The 16,625-nt window shown below is 35.8% G+C and overlaps 2 protein-coding genes across 4 annotated transcripts; one reads left to right on the forward strand and one right to left on the reverse strand.

Annotated features, from left to right (window-relative positions):
- Positions 1 to 259: 259 nt before the first annotated feature.
- Positions 260 to 9,969, forward strand: LOC130744337 (pre-mRNA-splicing factor ATP-dependent RNA helicase DEAH7). The gene is made up of 18 exons (XM_057596526.1): positions 260 to 429; positions 530 to 636; positions 726 to 870; positions 987 to 1,196; positions 1,654 to 1,724; positions 3,354 to 3,564; positions 3,796 to 3,957; positions 4,076 to 4,221; positions 4,415 to 4,509; positions 4,858 to 4,966; positions 5,827 to 6,004; positions 6,100 to 6,329; positions 6,419 to 6,595; positions 7,115 to 7,186; positions 7,342 to 7,518; positions 7,716 to 7,777; positions 7,864 to 8,016; positions 8,095 to 9,969. The coding sequence occupies exons 2-18, from the start codon at positions 631 to 633 to the stop codon at positions 9,692 to 9,694; spliced, it is 3,804 nt and encodes a 1,267-aa protein (XP_057452509.1). The 5' UTR covers positions 260 to 429; positions 530 to 630; the 3' UTR covers positions 9,695 to 9,969.
- A 1,287-nt stretch (positions 9,970 to 11,256) lies between these two features.
- On the reverse strand, positions 11,257 to 14,424 carry LOC130744339 (ETHYLENE INSENSITIVE 3-like 3 protein). 3 transcript variants are annotated; one of them, XM_057596530.1, is made up of 3 exons: positions 14,145 to 14,424; positions 11,759 to 13,517; positions 11,257 to 11,665 (listed from the first exon to the last, which is right to left on the reverse strand). In XM_057596530.1, exons 1-2 carry the CDS (start codon positions 14,162 to 14,164, stop codon positions 11,789 to 11,791), a joined length of 1,749 nt encoding a protein of 582 aa, XP_057452513.1. In that variant the 5' UTR covers positions 14,165 to 14,424; the 3' UTR covers positions 11,257 to 11,665; positions 11,759 to 11,788. The 3 variants fall into 3 exon arrangements, with proteins under 3 accessions (XP_057452513.1, XP_057452512.1, XP_057452511.1); XM_057596529.1 differs by lacking the exon at positions 14,145 to 14,424 and having other exon boundaries at positions 11,257 to 11,659; positions 11,759 to 13,573; XM_057596528.1 differs by lacking the exon at positions 14,145 to 14,424 and having other exon boundaries at positions 11,759 to 13,573.
- Between the last annotated feature and the right edge of the window lie 2,201 nt (positions 14,425 to 16,625).

Below are 16,625 nucleotides of genomic sequence, written 5' to 3' on the forward strand. Positions count from 1 at the left end.
AAGCTCCCTTCCTAGCGGGAATATAATAAATCTACTAATAAAATGATATAAAATTCGATTAAATCAAGTGATAAAAAATATCTCAATTTTTTTAAATGTAACCTTTTATTTGAGTAAGAAAAATCCAAATTTAAAGAATATCTAAATATTATCCTAATTTGAAAAAAATTTGCAAACAATAACTTATAAAAAACACAAAAAAATCTTTAAAACAAAATATAAAAGATCCTAGAATTTCCTTTTAAGTTTAACTCTCCAACGGTCCAACCAAAATCCCTTTCACACAGATCCGCTGAACCGGAACCCAGCTATCCAGTATCCACCGTCTTTACATCGACTCTTCGCGCGCGCCTCCTCCTCTCTCTCACCCGCATCTCGCCTCCCTTCACAACCGTCACCGTCGCCGGCGATTCACTCTCACTTCCCAAGGTATGCTCTCTACTTTCACTATTTACGAAACACGTTTTTCGAATTTTAGTGGTTCTTAATTCGGGTTTTTCTCAATTTTTTTGTTGTGTTTCGTGATTAGGGTTTTGGAAATACACTTCGTAGATTAGTTTCCATTCAATTTTCATTGAACAGCGAGCTTGGGATTGCTATTTTGCTATCATCAAAGGTTTTTTCGCCGTCATGGAGGTCAGTTTTTCACATTCACTCTGTTTACCTAGATGCTATAAACGGTTTGGAATTTTGGTTTCTCATTGTTTGTTTCTATTTGTGAATAGAGTGCTGGAACTGGTGCTTCCGGAGTCGTTGACTTAGACAAGATGACGGAGACACTGGAACCGGAGAAGTCTTCAGGTGGCGGTCTCTATGTTCCTGGGAAGGATAGAGTGGTGTACGTTGCTCCCGAAAGAAAATCTCGCTTAGGTATGATGTGCATTTTGAATCAATGATCTGTGTTTTTAGCTCTATTGATTATCCAACATTATTGAGCAGCGAGTGCTGATGATTTTCATTGGTGTTTTTGTTGAATGACCGGACAGGACTTGATGCCCTTGCGAGTGCGAAACGGGGAGGGGCTCAGTATGATGGGGGATTCAAGGTGCCTAAAGAAAGAACCATGTCTATTGCGGCCTCGGCGGATGATGAGGATAAGTCTGAGAGTTCTGTTGTTGATGATGGTGGGCATGCCGGTACACGCAGACATGCTAAGAGGAGGTATCGTGAGACAATCAGTGAAACGTCGCGTGCAGGTATCTTTTTGATTATATAACTAACTTCTTTGCATGTATATTGCTGGCATTTGGATTCATGTATATCTGTGTTCGTTGATGAATATCGATGTGTGAGAAAATTTTCTTGAAAAGCATATCCCTACATTGTTGGAAGTGCGTACTGCAAGATTTAATCAAAATTCAAACACTACTTACGTGCATGAGTTTCTTGTAACGAGATTAGATTAGTCTGATGCACCATTGCAGAAGTGACATTGACACCTCTTGTTTTTTGGCTAACATTTGAGGAATGCTAGTAGAATGTCTTTACCTCTTCCAACTTTAGAAGCTTGATCTGTCTGAAATGATGATATGAAGTTCTTTTTGATGTATTCATGTTGCATTTTTGCATGTATGTGTGTTCAATGTAGATATTAATTTTTTATGCTCAAGAAACAAAAATAATAAACTATATGTTCTGACTTTGTCTGCACAGAAAGTTCTCTGTCTGAAGATCGCTATGGTGATACACCGGGGTCCCGATCAACTGAGCATATGGGTTCAGATGTAAGTGTTCTTCTCTTTCCTCTTTTTGGGTTCTCAGTTGTTTTCTCTTCGACAGTCTTATTCGGTTTACTTCTTTAGGAACAATGTCTAGACTTTTGAACCACAACCCAAAACTAAGGCCTTACAAGTAATGAAATTGAAAGGAGAAAATATTCAACTATTATAGACATAATGAAGATTAAGTAATGGCATTTAGACTATTCAACTATTATATAAATTTGTGTCTATTTTTAATTCCATAATTGCATTCTCTAAGATCTTTTAAGGCTGTAAATGGAATTATAGGGTTGAAACATAATCAATATTTTCACTATTATTTTTTTAACTTTAACTCACAATTCCTTTTTTGGGCCTCACTGATCCTAGAGCCAACATTCCAGAACTATTTTCCTGTGATTTCATTCTTTACTAGGTTTGTCTCAAAACACACAAAGGGGGACGCCAACTTGTTACTTGTATGTGTGTTTGCAACTTTGTAGCACATGAATGTCAGCAGGAAGTTAATTGTAAAGAATCTCTAGTGTTATAATAGGAACTGGCACCAAGAAAGAACCATACAACAAATGATAGCCGTTGTAGTTGGAGTGTCCAAGATCTTAAAAACTCCACACTAGAATTCCATATTTCAATGTGGACCAAGTCCCATACCCTATACCCTTGCAATTGGATCCTATAATCCGTCCACGCTCCTCAGCCCCTACATCAGTGCAGGCTGGTTGTGCCTGTGCACTATCCCTTTGATTAGTCTCGGGCAAATACTGCAATGCTTACGTCACCACCCGCTCTGATCGTTTGCATTTGCGACAGATGATGTAAGGCTATGATACCAACTAACAGGAACTGGTGCCAAAAAAGAAGAAAATAAAATTTTATTCATAAATTCCCAAATTCAACAGGTTTCCCTTAATACAGAGAAACCCTAGAATGGGGAAGAAGAAGATTTCAACGAGTGTTGCTGTGGTGTTTAGAGTAGCTCAGCCTGCTCCTACCGGTTCCCAATTCCCAAAACTGTTTCTTTTCTTTCATAATGTGCTATTTATAGCCAAACTGCTCCTAGCTATCCACTAACTGTATTATTCAGTTAGTTTCATCTGACTATAACAGAAAATAACAAAAATGACCCTTCCCTTCCTAAGAGTTATGAATCCTCTACTACTGTTTTTTCTTATATCATATACTTGCTCAATAGGGGGTTGATCCCCATTCCCATGACATTATTTGACACAGCTACATAAAAACCCCTCCCTTGTGTGTGTGTGTGCGCATTTTGTTTTTTAGTTTACTAATTGTAACGAAGGTGATGGATCAGAGTTCAAACTCATTATCCGAATAAAGATAAGAAAGATAAAGAAAAGATTTTTTTTAGGGAACTTATCTAGCTTATTGTGTTGCTTTTAGGTGTCTGTTTGTCAGTTTTTTTGACATTCTCCGAGGAACATGGGGGAACACTTTTCAGTTTTTTTGCAAAGTGTCAAGAAATTGCTTTTCTTAATCTATGTAATAAATTAATGTTTTTTCTTGCTTAATATTGACATTTCCCTTTGACGATTAGCAATTTTCGTCCAAAAAAACTCTTGTTATTGTGAAAGTCTGCTGCATATGTTTAATTTTAATATTTCAATTTTGAAGGTCCGTGCCTCGCCTTCTGAATATGACAGGGAGGACCGTAGGAGTGAGAGGAGGCATTCCAGGGATGATTCAAGAAGTGGTAGTAACAGAGTGCGGCATAGAGACACTTATGAAAGTAGGGAATCTTATTCAGAAAGGGATTCCCGTAGTCGGTATGACCATGAATATGGTAGGAAGCGAAACAGATATGAAGGTTCCAGAAGAACGCCTGGTATGTAGTTGTATTAGTTTTTAAAAAAAAAAAATCAATCCATGTATTAAAAGCCTGGAAATGTCATGGATTTATCCGTATTTGGAACACTACAAACTTTTTGCTCCAATTATATCAAATTGAAATTAAGAAAGTTTCATTTCAATAGTATGACTTTGCAAGTTAGCCTCAGTATTGGGGAAATCTAGTTATTCTTTACGACCTAAGAATCAACAATTTTTGTATCTGCAGGCAGGTCTGACTGGGATGATGGTAGATGGGAATGGGAAGATACTCCACGGAGAGATAGTTCTAGACGTCATCAACCTTCACCATCCCCAATGTTCGTTGGTGCCTCACCTGATGCACGATTAGTTTCTCCATGGTTGGGGGGCCACACTCCCCATTCATCATGTAATTCTAATTTCCAAATATCATGTCATTTTTTGTTACTGTAAAAATTTGGATGATTTTAATTTTTAACTATAGTCTTCTGAGAAATAACTTTATGTTATTGCTGAATTGAATGTAGTTACTTCATCTTCACCATGGGACCATGTTTCTCCCTCTCCTATTCCAATACGTGCTTCAGGATCCTCAGTCAAATCTTCTCTTTCTGGACATAATGGAAGGTCACATAGACCGAATTTTTCTTCAGGAACTTCAAATACATATGAGGTATATTTTGCACCTAATGTGTGATAAGCCCCTTGTTTATTTCATAATTCATCATAGTTTCTAGACGTAAATGACTTTTACCATATCACAAAATAAAGGCAAGGTCTTAATATATTGAATGGTTTTCTTCTTTCATGCTACTTTCAATATGAAAATAATGTATATATCATCATTACTAATTCAATATGTACAGGATGAAGTAGCGGATAGGTCCTTGGGTGAAGAGCACAAGTATGAGATTACTGAAAGCATGCGCCGAGAGATGGAATACGATGCTGACCGAGCATGGTATCTAACTTTAGTTTTGAAGCTATTTTTCTTTGATATCTTTCTAAATCACTGTCCTGGATATGTGCAGTGTAAGATCAGACTGCTTAATAATATGTTGGAACAATATGCTGGTTCCTTTGTTGTGATTGTCTTCTTTAATTTTGTTTCTGAGAGTTAGATACTTAGATTACTTATAGTTATACTTTATTAAATAAATCCAAAATTTAACTCATTATGTAATTTTTGCCTATCTTTAGTGGTGATAGAGCTGAAATGGTTGATGTTTCTTTCAGACTTACCATTGATTTACTAGTTCTATTGTTTCACATATTATAGTTTAATCTAGTAAGTATTATTGTTATGTAGGTATGATAGAGAGGAAGGTAGCACAATGTATGAGGCTGATAATTCATCAGTGTTTCTTGGAGATGAGGCTTCCTTTCAGAAAAAAGAGGCAGAGTTGGCCAAAAGACTGGTAATTTTAAGATTTTAAATCATATCTAAGCTAACTTTTCTGCATTTGTATGTGTGTGATTGTAATATATTTGGAGCTCTGCCACTGCTGTAAGTAGGTAAATTAAAGATAGTTGGATATATTTTAATATTTAAAAGCTTGTTTCTGAAAAGTTTACACCCTATATTTTGCATTTATAGATGGTAATGGTAAATGGTAGCATGGAAATTTTTCATCAACATGATTATTTGATTCTGTTATCTTTAGATCTCATCTAGCCAAATATTCAAGTTTATAAAGCTATTATTATGTTCAACTTAGTTGTGATTTAATTTTGGAGCAGTTACTTTGACTTTATCCGTGTGCTTGATTGTGGTGGTGGTAAGCTAGATGGATATACTTTAGCTTGTAATCTACTAAATTAGGTGGATTTTTTTTTATTTGCATTTGAATATGGTAAAGCGGTATATAGTACACTTTTATTAAATGGACAACAAAATTAATGTCGGTTATAGATGCTCTTTTTATGTATCAATTGGACCAATTCTAATGTCCCATTCTGCTTCTTGGAGTTGGTCTTTAATTTAACATTTCTATGTTTAGGATTGTTATATTTATCATGTGCTAAGACATGTCTGAAAGGTTATGATACCTATCCTATTCAACAATAACATGTATTTTTGGAACTTCAAAATTCCTAAGTTTGGTACTGGGCATGTAGTGTTCTCTGTAATCCTCTCTTGATGGTCTGCTATTGTTGTAAGTGGTATATTTATTATGAATGATTTTGCTTATTTACAAAGTGTTCAGTGTGTTGGTGCACCTTGCATTATCTCTAGCAAGTTAGTATGAGTTCATTAAAGTTTGTATTGATAAAACAGGTCCGAAGAGATGGGACTAAGATGTCACTTGCTCAGACCAAGAAATTGTCTCAGCTCACAGCTGATAATGCTCAGTGGGAGGACCGGCAATTACTGAGATCAGGAGCGGTTAGAGGTACAGAGGTTCAGACTGAATTTGATGATGAGGATGAACGCAGGGTTATTCTGCTTGTGCATGGTAAATATTCATCTGGCCAACTTTGACTGATTAATGTAGGTTGCTTGGTTTCAGTCTTCTGTTTTTACTGATTATATATTCCCTGTTGGTCACAGATACAAAGCCTCCTTTTCTTGATGGCAGAGTTGTTTATACTAAGCAGGCAGAGCCAATAATGCCAATAAAAGATCCAACATCTGACATGGCTATAATTTCTCGTAAAGGATCTACTTTGGTCCGAGAAATCCATGAGAAGCAGAGTTCGAATAAGTCTCGCCAACGCTTTTGGGAACTAGCAGGCTCAAAACTTGGTAATATCTTAGGAGTTGAAAAGACAGCAGAACAGGTATTCTTTTGAAATAATCGTTACCTTTGCTTTATCTCTTCATGGTTTAAAGACTTAATTTTGTTCAATTTTTTTTTTCCAAATGCCAGATAGATGCAGACACTGCAACAGTGGGTGAAGATGGGGAAATAGATTTTAAGGAGGAAGCAAAGTTTTCACAGCACTTGAAGAAGGGAGAAGCTGTGAGTGAGTTTGCTAAGTCAAAAACCATGGCAGAGCAAAGGCAATATCTGCCAATTTTTTCAGTGCGAGAAGAGTTATTACAGGTTGCTTTTTCTGTTACACACTTATTTATGTATGGGTTTTATTGCTAGGGTTTCTTTTTGCCCATATAACGAATGCAGTCTCAGCTTGAAAATTATTTGATGGTCACAATAAATTAGTCTAAATGCTCAAAATCAGGACATTGAATATCTTAGTCATTAAGACCTACAGTCTTAATCCATCTGTATGTTATGTGGAGGGAGGATGGGTTGAGCACCTCAACTCAATATTTCTCTCTATTTTCGTGATTAAGTTGTCTGTTGACTACATTTATAATATTATATTATATTATGATTCTGTTATACACAAAACCAAGTCCCTTCTTTCATCCCATTAGTTGTGATTTGGCATATGTAATTTTTCATTTTTATATGCTTTTTTGAGCTGCTCTTTTCTGTTTTCAATGTTCATATTTTGATTTTTAGTATCTTCAATAGTATCCACTTGTATTTTCTGTTTAAACATGTAGATCTTGGCTCATAAATTTTTTTGTAATAATTTTCATTATATACAATGTGTAGGTGATTCGTGAAAATCAGGTGGTGGTAGTGGTTGGAGAAACTGGTTCAGGAAAAACAACGCAATTGACACAGGTTTTGATGTCCTATTCTTTTCCTTTTGTGTTTTAAATTGTGTATTTATGTTTATCTGATCAAGAAAGGGGAAAAAGGATAAGAATCACTCTTGATTGTCATAAATAAGTACCTATATTAACAAAATCGACTTTGACATTTGGCTTTCTGAACAGTATCTTCACGAGGATGGCTTTACTATAGGTGGCATAGTAGGTTGCACCCAACCAAGGCGTGTGGCAGCTATGAGTGTTGCTAAGAGAGTTAGCGAGGAGATGGAAACAGAGTTGGGCGATAAAGTTGGTTATGCTATCCGTTTTGAAGATGTGACGGGGCCAAATACCATTATAAAGGTGAACCATCTTATTTAAGGGATTGAGATTAATTATTATCCTGTGTGTTACAATGTGCTATTAAGTATGATTACTTTTTTCATCATATTTATCCTTTATAGCATACATGCTGTGAACATGCACTAAAATTATTAGACACATTTATCATATAAACTTTTTTGTGCTATGCTCTAAGCTTCAGTTGTTAAATTTTACAGTACATGACAGATGGGGTACTTCTACGTGAAACACTCAAAGACTCTGAACTAGACAAATACCGGTATGGATATATTGGAAACTTTTGCCCCTGTCATTGCTTGCAATAAAATTACAATATTACTGATCATGTTGTTAAAACTGTTTCAGGGTTATTGTCATGGATGAAGCCCATGAAAGATCATTAAGCACAGATGTTCTTTTTGGAATATTGAAGAAAGTTGTAGCTCAACGTCGTGATTTCAAGCTTATCGTCACTTCAGCAACTCTGAATGCAGAGAAATTTTCAAATTTCTTTGGAAGGTAATTTCAGTTCCTCGTTTAACATTGTTTCTTGTTGTAAACTTCTGTTTGGTTAACCTAATTGGTGCATCCTTGCAGTGTGCCTGTTTTTAATATTCCTGGGAGGACATTTCCGGTGAATATATTATGGAGTAAAACCCCATGTGAAGATTATGTTGAAGGTGCAGTGAAGCAGGCTATGACTATTCACATAACCAGCCCTCCAGGTGACATCCTTATCTTCATGACTGGCCAAGATGAGATTGAGGCAGCTTGCTATGCCCTTGCTGAAAGAATGGAGCAGATGGTGTCATCTGCAAAGAAAGAAGTCCCTAAACTATTGATTCTTCCCATATACTCTCAACTTCCTGCTGACTTGCAAGCAAAAATATTTGAGAAAGCTGAAGATGGAGCCCGTAAATGCATTGTCGCCACTAATATTGCAGAGACATCGTTGACTGTTGATGGTATCTACTATGTCATAGATACAGGCTATGGTAAAATGAAGGTGTATAACCCTAGGATGGGTATGGATGCTCTCCAAGTCTTCCCTGTTAGCCGTGCTGCTGCTGACCAGCGTGCTGGTCGAGCTGGTAGAACTGGACCTGGTACGTGCTATCGCCTGTATACTGAGAGTGCTTACCTAAATGAAATGTTGCCCAGTCCTGTTCCAGAAATTCAAAGGACTAACCTTGGCAATGTGGTCTTGCTGCTGAAATCTCTTAAAGTTGAAAACTTACTTGATTTTGATTTCATGGATCCACCTCCACAAGATAATATTCTCAACTCTATGTACCAGCTGTGGGTATTGGGGGCCCTTAACAATGTAGGGGGATTAACTGATCTTGGCTGGAAAATGGTTGAGTTTCCACTTGACCCTCCGCTTGCTAAGATGCTTTTGATGGGTGACCAGTTAGGGTGTCTAGAGGAGGTTTTGACAATCGTTTCCATGCTTTCAGTACCGTCTGTTTTCTTCAGACCCAAGGACCGAGCAGAGGAGAGTGATGCTGCACGTGAAAAGTTTTTTGTTCCAGAATCCGATCACTTAACCTTGTACAACGTTTATCAGCAATGGAAACAACATAGTTACAGAGGTGATTGGTGCAATGACCATTTTTTGCATGTCAAAGGTCTGAAAAAGGCTAGAGAGGTGAGATCTCAGCTGCTTGATATTCTCAAGACTCTAAAGATTCCCTTGACTTCATGCTTTCCTGATACAGACATTGTCAGGAAAGCAATTTGTTCTGCATACTTCCACAATTCAGCAAAATTAAAGGGTGTAGGAGAATATGTCAATAGCAGGAACGGGATGCCATGTAATCTTCACCCCAGTAGTGCTCTATATGGCATGGGTTGCACTCCTGAGTATGTGGTTTATCACGAGCTAATCCTGACCTCAAAGGAGTACATGCAGTGCGCCACAGCAGTGGAGCCCCATTGGCTGGCTGAGCTAGGACCCATGTTTTTCTCTGTTAAGGAGTCTGATACATCATTGCTTGAACATAAGAAGAAACAAAAACAAGAGAAAACGGCCATGGAGCAGGAGATGGAGAATTTGAAGAAGGTACAAGCAGAGCTTGAGCAAGAAAGGAAACAGAAAGAGAAGGAAAAGATGGCTCAGCATCAGCAGCAAATTTCCATGCCAGGTTTACGAAAGGGTTCTTCCACATACTTGAGACCAAAGAAGTTTGGTCTGTAATTATTTTGTATATAACTTTGATATATTGGTAGTCTCATCAGAGAGGAAGAGGGGGGAAAAGCCTACACAAAATGATTGTGATAAATCCGGAAAGTCTAAATTACTGATTCATTATTTAGGTTGAGTTTGCTATGCAGGTTCTAGATTATGCTACATTCATATATCATTTTTCTTTGCAACCTTGCGCTGTCATGTATTTGTTACTCTCCTTGCTATATTGTAGTTACTGAAACAGCTTTTAACATTCTTATCTGAATGCAAGAGGTTAATTGTCACACGGTTGTAACAACGATATATCATCTTTCATAGTAATGATAGCTCATTTATTTTGTGGCAGACCAAAATATCGACTGAATATTGTTTCTCCATTTCTACTTTTTTTCTTCGAAGAGTAAATGTAAATTCCTAACTTATCAACTGTGATGGGTGACGTTTCATTAAGTTTTAGCCAGGTTAATCCATGAACCCAAGATATGTTAAACACGACAGTCAGTGACTTGTAATGGTTATAACACATTAGTTTCATTTACGATACGATATCATATCATTGATACAAAAAAAACATATGTAGCATTTAGGATCGGTCACCAAATTGCGAACTCCTTGTATTTCAATTTGTAATGCTAACTTAAGTTATCATGTATTAGCTCTTTGGGAAACTCATCCAGTTATAAAAAAGATTATTTTCTTTTTTCCTCTTGGTGTGAACTGTGGAGCACAAACACATTGTTCGAGGAACCCTGGATGTTGTCGGAGTAAAAGTTCGTCAACAAGGGCGTTTACATTTCAAGGTATTTTCAAGAAAGTTGTCTGTCTCTTGGGTAATTAGTTAAGATGGAGCATAATTCAAATATTCCTATGATCTAACTCGAGCTTTATCTGTGAATTTGATGGTTTTCTAGAAGAAAATTACTTAATCATGCAAGAGTCCAGGTAGTATAGAAATGTGGTTGATGTTTCAGAAAAAAGTTATAGGTTCGATTTCTCATTACAAAAAGTATAGCATTTGTGTGTATAACACCAACTTCTATAAGTTAGTTACTTTTTTCTGGATAGCATGGAGGGGCAAGAAACTAAGCACCAGGTTCGACAGACACTAACATTTTGCCAAGAAAAACAATGACAAGCGCCAAAAGAAGAAATTAACACATCAGCACCGAACGGAAAACTTAAAGAAGAACTAGCTAGCCACTTTGTTACTAAATAATGCCCTCTTGGAACAAACATTAGTAAAATGCACCCATGAAGTTGGATGTCATGACAAATATGATTGAGCATCGCAGCATAAGGATGACAAGGATTCCGGCCTAAAGAGACTAACCGGATAATTCTAGTGAATCACTCTCAATAATTACTTGAGGAAAATCCAAAGCAAGAGCCGTGGTGCGAATAGACCAATGCTCTGCTCAAGGAAGGGTTCGTTAAAGCCAGATAACCAGCCACCCTCACCGTCTCACAGAACTCCCCCACAACCAGCTGAGCTATCTGCTAACAGCGCTGTCAACGTTGAATTTCACCCCGCGCTAGGACGCTACCATTGTTAGATCATCAAGCCATTCCAGGATACAAACGACTAAATATTTTCTATAAATAACTTTGAATAGAGAATACGAAAATTTATTTCTCCTTTAGTTAAAAAAATAAATTACTAATATTTTCCCATTCTAAAGGATGACACGGAGAAGTACTATAAAGACAATGATAATTTGCCAAACTGTATAAAGACAACGATGTTAAATTTAGAAGCATTGACCCAACGCTATTCTAGCCAGCCCCACAATTGACAAATTTACATGGGAACCCCAAACATATTTATTGATATGAAAATGGGGTCGGTAATCAATAAAACAAAATCCATGCTTCAGTTCTTCAAGTTCTGCACATTTATGACTTGCCAATGCTAAGATTGTACCTTTCAACCTTAAACTGCATAAACACTAACACCAATCTGTAACCTTCAGCCACCTGTTCCTGGAAAAAGAATGAAACAAACACAACAGAGAAGTCATTATATTTATACGTCAGATAACTGAAAGCATAATTTAAGAGAAGAACAGCACTTACAGTCTGTGCTGATTTACTAGTTGCAATAATCTATGCTCCAAAGTACTGGATCATTTCATCATCGCCCAAGAAATCACCTATATCGAATGGTGGACTGTTGAGTCCTCCAAAATCTAAACCGAACAAAGCGTGATCTATAGGCCTATCAAGTTCATTTTGAAACGGGTCTTTGCCGAAATAATGCAAGTCTCCTCCTGGAATTTCATCGCTTTTCATATGTGCTGCTGCTGGCATAGAAACTGCATCATTCTGTGGCCTAATTTCAGGGTTCACATACTGCAGCGGCTGCACATCTTGAATATGTCCATATCCTGCCACTGGATTATAGAGATTGTAGGTAGTTTCATGATGCATGTTGGGAGTTTGCAGCTCAGGATACTGCAATGGCCTTCCATTCCCATACATGCTATCGGAGGAAATTAAGTTGTTTGCGGGCAGATAAGAATAATGATCAAACTCAGGAGCTGGTAGTTGAGCTGGGACCTCATGATGATTTTCCAGTCCTCTAAAAGCAGAACCTGGCTCATTCCCCTGTTCATTTCCATGAATCTGGAGTCCAACTACTTGTGTTTCTGTCTGGTTCATGTTCGGCAGTATGCTTCTCGGCTCGACATGTGAAATTTCATTGTCAGATTGTGCTGGTAGTTTGTCGGTTGCGTTTGACCTTGAGCGGGGTCTTTTCTTCCTGGGTTGCTTCTTAACTTGATCTGTGTCTTGGACAGGATTCCTGTGCAAGTTATCTGATGGTTCAGCATCATCCATCAACTGAATTCTCCTATCTTCTTTAGATGAAACAGATCCAACGCCATCAAACGCACCGTCAACATCATAGTTGCTAGCACTACTAGCAGCAGCTTGCTTATTCTCAACAAGAACACCAGGAGGCGTTTCAGTTATTCCAGACATACCATTATCACTACTAGGCTGCCTAATGAGAGCTTCTTCTCGACTTAATACACCCAACCAAATCGCGCTTTCTTTTGCAGTCATCTTGTCCTGCAAGCACTTTGATTGGCGGACATGCCTCCTTATTTTTGCAATATCAGGCGACATGTGCTTTATAACAGCAGTTAGCACTCCCACTTTCCACATCTTCTTCAAATCATGTGGCTTCTTATAAGGAGGACTCTGGCCATGAGGTAAATTCAGATGTAACCACCAATCCTCATTCCCAGTTGGCCACCAAGGTGGGGGAATACCCTTTTCCAATGGATACTTCCTCTGAGGAGGATCACAATGTTGCATGAGAGAAGACAAGAGTGACCCGAGTGTTGCATCTTGCAAGTCTTGGAGATTGCTCTGAGAGTTCCCATTTCGGCTATTTTCGGCTTCACTCATAGCAAGGCACTCTGCTTCATACTTGGCTATGGCTGCAGGGCCATTCTTATCAAACTTTACCTTTTCTTTCCACCAGGCACGAATGTTATCCGAGGAACCACTAACTGGCTTTCCTTTCTCAGGAATAATTCCATACACAAATCCGCGTGCTTTACAGACTTCCATAAGCTTCAGCATATACTTCAGAATACCATCTTGTGCTCGGGACATTTTCTTCCTCCGAGCTTGATCAGAGGACTGCCTGGGCTTTCCCTTCTCCGCAGCCTGCTGTGCGGCAAGCTTCTGTTTTTCCTTGAGCCTTTTGAGCTTGATGCGATCCTTCCACATCCGCCTCTCCAATTCTTCTGGTTCAATCTCTTCATCACTGACATCTTTCTCAGCTATATTTTGGCACTGAATATCATCAACTTCTAAATCTGAGCTGCAGTTCAATAAGCCATTGCTAATCAGAAGACGCTTCATTCAATTAAATAACAAGTTCTTCTATATGGGCCTCAGAGAAAAATCAATTGAACAAGAAAACAGCAGACTTTGAACTTAAAAAATTAGTGCTGGCTCTCTCCAAAGATAAAAATCTGAATTTGCATATCTCTAATGGAAACTGAAACACACAAAGAATAGCAGAACTCAAACTAGACTATCATTTGCATCAGGATTAACTAATAAATAATCAACACCCAATTCTCATTCTCAACATTTTTCTCTAGGAAACCAGACATAAACATTGTTCCATTTTAACAACATCAAATTCCCCAATGAAGATAGATTCAACAGTACAATTATTGCACAATACAATATCAAACTGAAAACTACCAAAGTGCAGGAAATTGCTAATAGCCCATAGGATGAATCAAAACAACTCAAACACAATCCAACTAAGAACAAATGATAAAAACCAACAGAAATTCTGGGAGCAAAGCTAAAATCACCAAAAAAACAACAGGGAGTCCCACAAAAAGAAAAACAGAACAGAATCTGAAAAGACCTAACTTTAAAGAAAAAATAAAAAAACACGTTACATGAAATAACAAAAATTGGAATTACATACCAAACTCCAATTTCTTCCATTTCAAAGAATTGGTGGGATAGACCAGGTGAAGACAATATTCGAAAACTGCAAAAACCAATTTGTTGGATTCGAATTGGGTACTATGCTTTTGGATTCGAAGATGGGGAATTCAGAAAAGAAGAATTTTTTTGTCAAGAATCCAAAAAGGGTTTTGCTTTCGATACCCAGAATAGCACGAACATCGATGATGGTGTTGCTATGGTGAGATTTTGGGTGGAGAGAGAGAGAGAGAGAGACAGAGAGGAGAGAGAAGGTGAGTTTATTTATATTATAATATGCTCCATTTTTTCAATGATGAAAAATGTACCACTCAATTCCAACTTTCCTTTCAAAAAAAAAAGAAATGATAAAAAATTTAAGTTTGAAGATTCCCTGTATTGCGCCCCATTCCACGTACTCTGCACCTTATTTCTCTCATGAATTGAGTCAAAGTTGTTTTCTTTTTGGTCTCCCTAACCAATTAATTTAATTTTATGATCATAATTTTTTTTTTGTAAAAGGTGAAATACGCATGGAATGAATTTGTTTGATAGAAAAACAAACTATTAAATAATCATAGTTATTCATTTATTTTGATTGTTAAATTTTTAAAATCATAATTACACATGAGTATAAGTCACTTATGTGAGTTTCTTTTATTCCTGATTAAAATTTTTTTTTTTTACTTTCAAAAAAAAGAATTCAATTCTTTTTGTTGCCTAGTAAGTCTCTTTATTTTTTTAAAGGATAAGTCTCTTTCTAATATCTAGGAAAAATGAAATATATTTTTTTTAAAAATTTAATCTCATATAGAGATAGGTATATATATTTTGAAAACTTGTTACACTTCATAAAAAATTCATGGAAAATTAAGATAGCTAGGCGATATATAGGTTGGGTATGAGAGGTCTAAAATCAATTTTTCGATGGTGCAATTTATCTTTCCGATGTAAAAAATAATACAAGATTATTAAATAATATTGTAAATCATTAAATTGTGATTTACCCAGTAGTACAATGAAATAATATTGTAAATAATTAAATATTAATCATCAAATACAAGATTATTATATAAATATTTCTAATAAAATTGACTTGACAATACAATAACAAGAGAGTTAATTGTGATTTACCCAGTAGTGGGTCTTTGCTGGCCCTCCCAGCATGTCATTGACGTCGCCCTACCCGGTAGTCTAGAAGTGTTTTCTCTCCGTTCTACCATTCTGAAAACCAAAGAATTATTTGTGATTTGAGTTAAAATTTATAAGTTCATTGAGTAAAATTTGTAATTTATAATATAAGTATAGTAAAATGATTTGGCAAAAATTAATGAGAGCACTAATCATGAATTAAGTAAAAACTTAAATTTCATCAATGAAAATTTATATTCTTAAAATATAAAATACTAAAATTTATCATAACATTAATAATCATTAATAAATTGAAAAACATATTAAGAAAATACATATGAGTAAAAGCCATTTAATGATGTTATTGACTAATTATTACTATAGCTTTTAATATTTTAAATTTAGTTGATAAATTTCAAATTTTTTAAGTTAGTTAATATGTTATTAAATATTAAAATTACTTCAATTTCAAAAAAAAAATTTAAAATTACTTGAATAGAAATTATTAAAAATACATTAGAAAAGACTTAATAACTCTTTTGGTCCTCACTTATCACGATTTTGTTCAGAAAAATTAGCAAAATTAGTCTCTCGCATTTACACACTTTTGCCGTTTTAGTCTTAAATAAGGATCATTTTTGCAAAAAATTAAGCCCTGTGGAGGACCAAAAGTGCTAATTTTTTTATTAGGGACCAAAAGAGCTATTAAGCCTTAAGAAATATCTAGTACACCATGAATCTTTTGAAAAAGAAAAACAACTTTCATCCCGTTTGGTTTGGTGGTCAGGACAAGATATGTTGGATATGATATGTGAACAGGACAGGATAAGAGCATGATAAACTCTTATCCTATATTATGTTTGAGGTGCACATGATAAGGACAAGATATAATAAGGAAAAATGTATCAAATTTATATTTGAATAAAAATACATTTAAAAATTGATCATTCTATCAAATTTAATTTTTTTTACATTCTCATGAATGAGTCTATATTTTAAAATAACTAAATTTAATTTAAATTTTATTAATTAGCCTATTTTATTGTTTAGAAGATAACCTATATTTTAAATAAAATTATACAGTTAACCAATTGGTTTTTACGTAGTTGTGACATGTGATAATTAACAATAAAAGTTAACTAAATTAAGAATATTATTATTTCAAAAGTACTTTATATTTAAATTATAAATTGCTGTATAAGTAGATAAATAATTTTAAATAATAGGAGATGAAAATATAAAATTAGTTTATTACTATTAAAAATCAATATTTGTAACCAATTGGTTTTCACTTAGTTGTGACACGTGATATTAACTAAATTGAAAATCAATATTTATATATATATATATA

Source organism: Lotus japonicus, chromosome 3, assembly GCF_012489685.1.
Source record: "Lotus japonicus ecotype B-129 chromosome 3, LjGifu_v1.2".
Taxonomy (NCBI): Eukaryota; Viridiplantae; Streptophyta; class Magnoliopsida; order Fabales; family Fabaceae; genus Lotus; species Lotus japonicus.

Coding starts and splice junctions, on each gene's coding strand:
- LOC130744337 (XM_057596526.1), top strand. Junction 3,565..3,795: donor AGGTTCCAGAAGAACGCCTG/GTATGTAGTTGT, acceptor TTGTATCTGCAG/GCAGGTCTGACTGGGATGAT. Junction 4,967..5,826: donor CAGAGTTGGCCAAAAGACTG/GTAATTTTAAGA, acceptor TTGATAAAACAG/GTCCGAAGAGATGGGACTAA.
- LOC130744339 (XM_057596529.1), bottom strand. CDS start 13,558: ATGAAGCGTCTTCTGATTAGCAATGGCTTATTGAACTGCAGCTCAGAT.